Source organism: Ovis aries, chromosome 2 (assembly GCF_016772045.2).
Source record: "Ovis aries strain OAR_USU_Benz2616 breed Rambouillet chromosome 2, ARS-UI_Ramb_v3.0, whole genome shotgun sequence".
Classification (NCBI taxonomy): Eukaryota; Metazoa; Chordata; class Mammalia; order Artiodactyla; family Bovidae; genus Ovis; species Ovis aries.
The window spans coordinates 27,639,272-27,648,238 of record NC_056055.1 but is presented as its reverse complement, the minus strand read 5'-3'; the positions used below and the strand labels follow the sequence as shown (position 1 = coordinate 27,648,238).

At 60.5% G+C, this 8,967-nt stretch overlaps 1 protein-coding gene across 1 annotated transcript; it reads right to left on the bottom strand.

Moving 5' to 3' along the window:
• Positions 1–2,403: 2,403 nt before the first annotated feature.
• On the bottom strand, positions 2,404–6,094 carry BARX1 (BARX homeobox 1). Its single transcript, XM_015093024.3, has 4 exons — positions 5,687–6,094; positions 3,661–3,952; positions 3,494–3,578; positions 2,404–3,069 (listed from the first exon to the last, which is right to left on the bottom strand). Exons 1-4 carry the CDS (start codon positions 5,907–5,909, stop codon positions 2,905–2,907), a joined length of 765 nt encoding a protein of 254 aa, XP_014948510.2. The 5' UTR covers positions 5,910–6,094; the 3' UTR covers positions 2,404–2,904.
• Between the last annotated feature and the right edge of the window lie 2,873 nt (positions 6,095–8,967).

The following is an 8,967-nucleotide window of genomic DNA, read 5'->3' as shown; positions in this document are numbered from 1 at the left end:
TTTGTTTCCCAGAACCTTGGGACGGAGATGAGATTTGTGCGGCGGTGGGAAGCGAGAAGATCGTTCCTTCCCCAAGGCTCGGGTCTGGGAGCGAGCGGTTGCTGCCAGGCAGGGAGAGGGTTTCCGCGCTGGGTGGCCCAGGTGGCCGGGGCGGGGTGGCTATGAGGCTGGGCGACCGCATCGCCGTCAGAGATGCGGTGGGGCTCTTTATCTAGAGTCCTAGTTCTGCGGGCGGCGGTCCTTGACTGTAAGTCTGAGGATGGGCGGCAAATCTGCCTCCGCTTCTTCGCTTTTTACTGGAGGGAGCCTGCGCTTCCATCGGGTCTCATAGGAATTGCCCAAGTCAGGAATGCCGAGGTGCCGAACGCGGTCGGTTAGCAGCTCGGTCCTCTCCGGGGCCTCCAGGTCTCGATCTACTGCGGTCGCCCCGCTCCCTGTCCGCCAAGGAGCACAAAGGCGCGGGCAGTGACAGAAACCCCTCCCACCCCCGCCCGCACTGGAATTTGGACCCCTTCTACAGAGGCCCAGCTCCCCCACTGACCGGCTGGTGACCTCGTGACAGCGGTGCCCGCGTCAGGTTCCCCATCTGTGCCTGCAGGAGCTGTACTTACTGTAATATTGGAGCCCTTGTGCTCCGGAGCCGGTTTCCTCCGACGCCCTCCCTCCCTCTTAGAGCTCTGGTCCTTTAAGGCTCTTTCCTCCAGTCCAGTGAGGGGGCTGCCTTGGGGAAGCACCAAAGAACCACAAGGCAATCCGCCCGAGGTTGCATTCCGCAGATTTAATGAAACCTGAGGACCCAGAGGACCCAGAACGAGGTCCCAGAATGGACTGGAGGAGTGCAGGTCGGTATGCCTCCTCTCTCCTCTTTCACTCGTCTTGTCTTCTCCAACTCTGCATAGTTGACAAAAGCTGTGCTGAAATCTCTCCCAGGCCAAGGAGGGACAGAACTTCTTGAATTTTCACTCCCACTCCTGTCCCACTTTGAGGTGGAGAGGATTAAAAATCTCAGTAGTGTACCTGATTTGGCTAGCCTGGGCCTGCTGTAGGAAGGTTTTGGCAGGACCACTACATTGAGCAGACCTGGAGGTAACCCTAAGGGATGGAAGGAATTAGGAGTTGCAGTCACACACTGATGGTCTATTTCTTCCCTCCTGCCTACAGGTTTTTCTCAGGCCCCTCAGGGGACAGTGGCAAGTGAGTAGTCTGGGAGCTGTTTTTGAGGTTAAGAGCCTAGAAAGGGAGTTGATTTCCCAAAGACTTGGCAGGGCTGGGGCTTGCAGAGAATTGCCTGCCAACCTCAGAAAACATCCTCTTTTTCAGTCCTCCCAGCCTCAAACCAAGGCCAGTGATGCTTGGGTACCAGAAGTCCAACTGCAAGTTTCAGGAAAGGGCAGTCAAGCGGCGGATTTCAAAAGGAAGCTATCAGCCACTGCAGGTGAAAGCCATAACGGTTTTCACATTCTGAAATTCAAAGCCTGCATCTCAGTATAATGTTCCTGACTCTTTCCGTCTCTGTTTGCACCTGCAAGGACCTGGTTTCAAATCTTGTTCCTGTTTGGAGCTCTGCAGAGCCAAGTTTCCATCTGTCTCCTAGCTTTAACCAGTGGTGTGCCCATTTCCCCATCTCCATAGCCTGGTGGTAGTCCTAGAAAGCACAAAAACAGAAACCAACTGGGGAGCTCGCAGCCCAGTTTAGGTCAGGGAGGAGGCAACTGGAAACCTTCCCCAGCAAAAGGGGCTGGGTGGGGTGGGGGTGGGGGGCAGCAAGCACTTGCCACCAGGCCATGCCCTTGGAAAGGGGCATCCTGAAAGACTGTGAGCAGTTTGGGGTCCTCTGCCCTCTGCCTCAGGTACCCCCACTCGGTTCCCAGGTGCCTTGGCCCGGGTGTATACTGTAGAAACTGTCAAAACTCCGGGAGCCGGGTGCCTCTGCAAGCAAGGGCTGCTGATGGTGGCCGGCCTCGAGGTGAGTCCTAGGTTTCCTGTCAGCCTTGGGAAGGGCTGGCCGGAAAATCTCAAGGACCTCATAGTCCCTGAGACCAAACCAACAATCGGCCGTTTTCAGCCTGGGGCCACTTGCCGAGTGAGAGCGCGGTGGCCTGGGGCTCCCACTCCTGTTGGTGACCGCTGTGTAGCCTGATTGCTGCCATCCGCAGCGCCCTGGGCCGAGAAGAAAGGGAGCAGGTTCAGACTGGCCTCTCATGCCCAAAGTGGAAGTGATTCCTAGGATCCTGCAGCAACCGAGCCTTCTGCCTGCCGGCCCGGCCCGGTGGAGCTGGTTAAGGCTCGCATCCATGGAACCCCGGGGCAAGGATGTTTCAGAAGCCACTGCGTGTGTCCCTCTTACCTCGCCGTGTCCCCCTCCAACCTCGCGGATTCAGAAACTCCCTCATCAAGTCCCGCTGTGTCATAAAATATTTTATTGGAAAAAAAAATCACCGTCTTCGTAAGAGAGGGGTAGGGGCCCCAGCGACGTCGGTTTGTCTGGGCGCCATCTCCGGCCATGGTGGCCTGCGCAGGGCCGCGGGGTCCCCGACGCGTGGAAGCGCGTGTGTGCCTGGAGGCGTCTGGGCCCGGGGTCCGGCCAGAGGCGAGTGGGGGGTGCAGGAGAGGAGCGGGGCGTGAACGCGCGTGGATCGCCTGGCGCCGTTGAGCTCCGAGCGGAGGCGACCTTCTGCCGCGTCTGATGTGAGTTTCCAGGCTAGGGCCCGCGAGCGCACTGGGGCCTCGGTTTGGCTTCAGGGTCTGTCCTTGTTTGGCCCCTAACTGTCCGCATTCAAGGTAATAATAAAAAGTTTAGAAAGCAAACGGCGTGGACGCAGAAGGGCCGACTCGCGGCTTTCGGCAGATTCTGGGAGCCGCCGACTGCGCTGGGGTTCCCTGGACCCGCACCCTCTGCCGTGCTCAGTCCTCGTGGCTCCGGTCGCTGGCCTCGCCTGGCGCCTCCGCCGTCTTCTCCGCCTCCTTGGCGCGCTCCTGCTCCGTCAGCTGTTCGCTCGTGGGGATGGAATTCTTCTTTGGCCTCCCCTTGGGCTTGGTGGGAGACTCCAGGCCGCCTCCCTGTAGCACCTGCGAGGGAGACCAGCGGCGCTGCGGTGAACTGGCCGGGGATCCCAGCGCCCTGGAGAGGCAGGCAGGACCTGGAGAGCCCAACGAGGTCACTGGCAGGCCGCGCCTAGCCCCTAGGAAATGGTGGCCATTTGTCCGAGCGCTGCTGGGGCAAAACGACCAGAACTTTTCGGGCGGAGGGTTCAAGTCTTCCAGGAACACTGAGAGCTCAGGGAGCAAGAAAGGAGCTGGGCCAGGGCACCGGAAAGAAGCTGAGCTAGGGCACCCAGAGGGACAGAGAGCAGGGAGGGTCCTTCTGGGCACCAGGACAGAGGGAATCGGGAGTACTGGGCGCAGATCTCCACGGTGGAGAGGAGAGAAGCTCTCGAAGGCTGCAGGGGCGTGGCGGCAAACGGAGAACACAGAAAACCGCGAAGACACTTACTATTTTCTTCCACTTCATCCTTCGATTCTGGTACCACGTCTTAACCTGCAACTGGCTCAGACCCAGGGACTCGGCGAGATCTATTCTGGAAAGAGCGGGGTGCACCCTCAGCAGGGCATGCAGCCTCCCTCCCACTACCCGCTGGGCCCAGCCTGGCCCCGCGCTACCTGTCCGGCGTGGAGAGGTACTTCTGCTTCTCAAAGCGTTTCTCTAGGCCCATCAGCTGCAGCTCGGTGAACACGGTGCGGCTCCGACGCCCCTTCTTGGCCTTGGTGCCCGGCTCCCCAGCGCCTGGCGCCTCCAGCTTCCCGCGGAGCTGCAGCTCCAGCGGCAGGTGCGGAGCGCCCGCCGCGCCGGGGAGCCCAGGCCCCGCGGCCAGCAGCGCCGAGCCCAGTCCGGAGCAGCCGAGCGGCGCCAGCGGGAACTTAAACACCGCCGCCTGCTCGGCCTTCAGCACGGCTGCGGGGAGAGAGTGGGGAGCCGGGTGAGCTCGAGCCGTGCTCCTCCTCCTGGAGATCCTCGCACCGTGCGCCCCTGCCGACAGCTCGCCCTCAGCCAGTGTCCCCGGCACAAAACTTTCGTGCTGGCCGGGATGTGAGAAATCTGTGCAAGGCAGACCCTTCTCGACGCCGGGTTTCCCAGAGTCTGGGAGGGGGACCTCCCCAACCCGGGCTCTGCCTGGCGTTCCCCAGGCCCCAGCTGCCCTGACATTTCAGGATTCCCAATGAACAAGGTCGAAGCTCCCAAACCAACGGAGTATGTGTGTCACAGAAAAGGGAAACCAAGAAAAAACGGCACAGTTAGGAACATGAGCATTTGCCCCACCAAAATCGGCTTTGCAGCATTGGGGGGGGGGGGGGGGGAAAGAGAGTTTCAACGGAGTAAGCAATCTGCTGGTCTATACAGAGCAAAACAGCCACCCCGAGAGACAGGCAGTGAACAGGCAGAACAGTCAGTGAAGGTGAAGTTGGGAGCTTCCCGGAAATTCCAAAGCACCCCCAAGAAATAGGAAATTTGTTCTTCCTGGTTTCTCTCTTTAGACTCTTCCCCGCGAAGATGTTTCAATTTTCATTAGTCCTAAATGATTTTTTGTTTTTTTGCCCGCTTCAAACGAATTATTAACAGTGCAGCTGGCGGCAAAAAGCAGCAGAGATTGAACTCAAAACGAACCAACTGGTCCCGCTGGCCCTCAGGCAGGCGGATCACAGGCTGAACGGTCACTGGGTATAGAGGATGTCAGTGTCCTGGGCTGGGGTCCTGCTAGAAGGAAGGAGGGCTCCCTGCCCGGATACATATCACTACCGGCGACGTTAGGCCCGCTGCTGTCAAGAAGGGCCCGGGCAAGATGAGCGGGTGAAAGCGAGGAGGCAGCGGGAGGGGAGAAGGGATCCTCGGAGAACGGTGAGAGGAAGGGCAGACCTACCCCACTGAGAGGAAGGTTGGAGAGAGAGAGGGAAAGGTCAGAAGAGGGAATGAAGTGGAGAGGGCAGGCAGGTCAAGGCAGGGCCTGGACAAGAGGAGAGAAGAGAACTGAAAGGAGCAGAAAAAGTCTGAGTTGCTGATACAAGCTCGGCCAAGGTGCCGCCGATCTGGAGCATAAGGGCCAGTCCGGCAGCAGCTCACAGACAAGCCTCTTGTCCTCAGGCAAGGCCCAAGGGGGTCTACGCTACAGCACAGGCGGGTTCGTCGCCAGCCTGAGACCCTGGGCTCCGGGAGGCTCTGGGCTGGCTCCGGCCAGCGTCAACCCCCAGCACAGCACTCAGACACACGGGCCTCTTCCGTCAAGGTCCAGCTTTCCCAGCTTGGGCAGCCACGGCCACTCCCAAGTCCTGTGGCGAAGGCCCAGGCGCCCGCGGCCTGAGGTCGCTTTGACCCGAAGTCTGACATTCGCAGTCTGGTCCAGCGCCCGCGATGGGGATGCGGGCTCGGGTCCCCGGGCTGGACTCCTTGGGGCTGGAAACCACAGGGTCGCAGTGAAGAAGAGAGGGAATGCTCTCCCGGCTGGCCTGGCCCACGGGCACGAGGCCTGGTTTCTGCGCGGCCCGGCGCCTGCCCCTTTTGCTTCCCTGCCTGGAACGCGCCGAAGGAACGACCCGGGGCCTGCGTGCCCGGAGCTGCGTCCCGCAGAGGCCGCGGCTCGCTTCCTCCCGCCGAGCCCGGCCAGCGCCCCGCGGCCCCCGGCCCCGCACGTACCCAGGTGGCTGTGGAAGGGCCGCGCCGCCAGTAGCGCCTGCACGCCGAACTTGAGCAGCTCGCCCGCGGCGGCGGCGGCGGCGGCGGGAGCGGCGCCCTTGGGCCCCGGAGGCTCAGTGAGGATTTCCTCGATCATGAAGCTGCGGTAGCGGTGCGGCCGGTGGTCGGCGCAGCCCTCGGGCGGCCCGAAGCGCGCTGCGCCCGGCTCCCCCGGCCGCTGCATCGCGGCTCCCGGAGCTCGGCGGCGTCAGCGGCTGGGGCGCGGGGCCCGCGCGGGGTCTAGGCCGGCCCGCAGCTCCCGGCGGCGCGCGGGCGCCGGCTCATGCCCCCTCCCCCGCCGGCCAGCCGGGCGGAGGCACAGGGCGCGGGCGGGGCGCGCGGGGCTCGGCTGGTCGGACCCGAGACTGCGCCCCCGCCCCGCTCTGCCGCGCCTCTAGCCTGGTCGGCCCCGCGTCACCGCCCCGCCCCGCCCCGCCCGGCCGCCCCGCCCCGCCCCGCGACACCGCCCCTCACCCCCCAGGCCGAGCCCGAGGGAGGGCCAGAGACGGGAGGGTGGCAGGAGGGAGGGGGCCGCGCGAAAGGCAGACCGACCCAGACAGAGGGAGACCCAGCGGAGCGCACGCCCAAGAAGGATCGAGCCGCAGAGCTCGGGACACAAGAACCCCAGGGATGGGAGATCGAGAAAGAGAGAGAGAGAGAGGTGAGAGAGGGTCTAGAGCGAGACACCGAGGGCCACACAAGATGCGAGACGGTGACGTGAGGATGCCAGGGACGCCGAGACGTGCGCAGAGAGCGACCGACAGAGGCGCGGGAGGCAGCGGGCCGTGACGTGCCAGAGAGCACAGAGGCAAGCAGGACAGAAAGAGGGGGCAGTAAAGAAAGATGGGACAGCTAGCAAGGCGGGCGGCCTGGGCAGGGGTTAGGGAGCCCCGGAGAGATCCGGGGGAGGAGTAGAAAGCTCGGCTGGGAAGTGGGTGGCGGTGCTCAGCCTCCATGCCAGGACGCAGGGCCGCCCTCGGGGCTGGAGTGCAGCAGTGGGCCGAGTGCAATTCTCAGGGCAGAGATCCTACCTGTGCCTCAGTTTACCAGGCACCGCCTCATTTCTGCGGGACTGCCCTGAGAGTCAGATTTCTCCAGCCAGAATTTGCTTATATTGTCAAGTGATATGTGGACCCTTCCACACAACCCTAGACGCTGTGGAGTGGGTTGGGTTCCCCTAGTTACAGCAAGAGGTGGATGCCAGGAAAAGGAAAGACTGCAGATTTGCCTTTTCGCAGTTTTGGAGCAACAGAGGAAACGGGTATTGAGTGGAGCTGGATGAGAAGCCACAGAGGGCCCTGGGAATCTGGAGATGAACTCTGGCTCCTGCCTCTTCTCTGAGCCTTAAGGACCCTAATATGATTGAGGAAGGCTAGAGGCTTTGCAGGTCTCTCTCTCTTTAGGGGAATATTAGTCCAAGTTAGGGAGTCAGTCCCAAAGCTCAACTCTCCACTTAGTCTATCTCTTTGGCATTGTCACTCAAGACAAGCCACTGCCCCATTCTGGACCTCAGTCTCCTGACCTGTCCAGAGAAGATGCTGACATTTGATTTCAGGGAGGCTGTGAGGACTTAGTGGGGGGTTCTGTTCCCATGGATCCATAGGATTGACTAGGGAGGAGTAAATAGTTTGTCTAGACAAGGAGGGTGGGGTGTCAGCGGAGATGGGTGGGTGTCCCCAGGAGACTGGGGAGGGTGCGTACCCTTCTCCTCCTGTCCCTTGGGGGTCCCTCAGCTAGGGTCCTGGGCCTCTTCTCTTTTCCATGTGAGCTCTGCCTGGGACCTCAGTGATCACCTCTGGGAAACAGGACCTACTTACTACACCCGTGGCCCTGCCTCACCTCAAGATGATGCAGCTTGTCAAGCTCTAGCTGCCAGTGGTGAGGCCCTGGCATCTGTGAATGAGATGCCCAAGACTCTTTGTCCACAGGGACAAAGAGAATGTCTTACCAGAGGCTCTAAGAGCCTAGCTGCCTGTCCCCCTAGTTGTTGAGTGACTTCAGCCAGGGCTGCACCTTTCTGAACCTCCCAGCCCTCCTCAGGACTGAAAAGACCTCCAGCTGCTCCCTATGTGGGTGATCTTATGAGTCACATGGCTGCTCAGAAGGGGATAGTGTGGGACCCATTAAGAGTGAGGATATCCCACACAAGGCAGGCCTCTCTCCTGGTGAGAGGTAGAGAGACAGGGAGTGGGTCTGTGCTACCTCAGTTGGCCCAGCAACCACCAGGCAAACAGAGAAAAGCCAGTGTCTCCCAGAGCTCTAGGCAGTCCAGCTGGGAGTCTCTTCTAGCTCTCAGGCAAAGAGAACCCCTCCCTAGATAGGTGCTTGTGTGTCATCCAGTCCAACCACCTACTTTCTCAGATGGTGAAACTAAGGCCCAGCAAGAGGAAAGTACTGGCCCAGGGACCACAGTGAGCAAGGTTTGTTTTCTATTTGGTCCTGGTGCATATGGCATGGGGCCCATTTTCCTCTCACCTGCTTCCACCTAGTAGGGCCCATCAGCCACCTCCTTCTTTCCATACCTTCCCAAGGGCATAGCCTATGGGTAGCCTACTGTGAACCCCTGCTCCATCCCTTTACCTTCTGTTTGTGCCCTTAACTGAAGCCACCTGGCTTTGAACTATCTCTGCTCTAGGCAGTTGCCTCCCTGAGGGTCTTAGGTCCTCCAGACCAGCGGAGCCCAGGACCCAGATCAGAGGACTTGGGAATCACATTGATCAACTCTCACCAAATCCATTTTGCCTCCAGTCCTGGGTCAGGTTTAGGGGTAGGAGCTTATTTTCAGGATTGAGGCTTCACCTCTAGATTTTTGGGAGTCAGAAAACTAGTGCAGTCCAGCCCCCACCCTATTTCGCAGATGCTGAAGGGGAGCACTTCCCCTCAGCTACTTAGGCTTAGCTTCTGGAGGCTGAGGTCTGAGCCATGGCAGGCACCAGGAATACGGCCCATGGCTCTTTAGGGGGGCATTGGAGACCCTCGCTGGCCCAAAGGGCTCCCTGTCACCCCTCAAGGCCCTTCCCTGGGTGGGTAGGCCTCTGATCTCCCCTCTCTGGGCACGCCTGTGCTCGGCTGTGATCCCAAAGAAGATCTACAGATAAACCCCCTTTTAGGCGAAAAAATACTCACAAAGAGCAGCAGGGCCTCGTTTGCTTGGGAATTGCAGCATTATTGGCCGGCAAATGACTCCCAGAGAGTGGGGTCCTTCCTCCTTCCTTCCCAGAGAGAAGGGTCCCTCCTCCCTG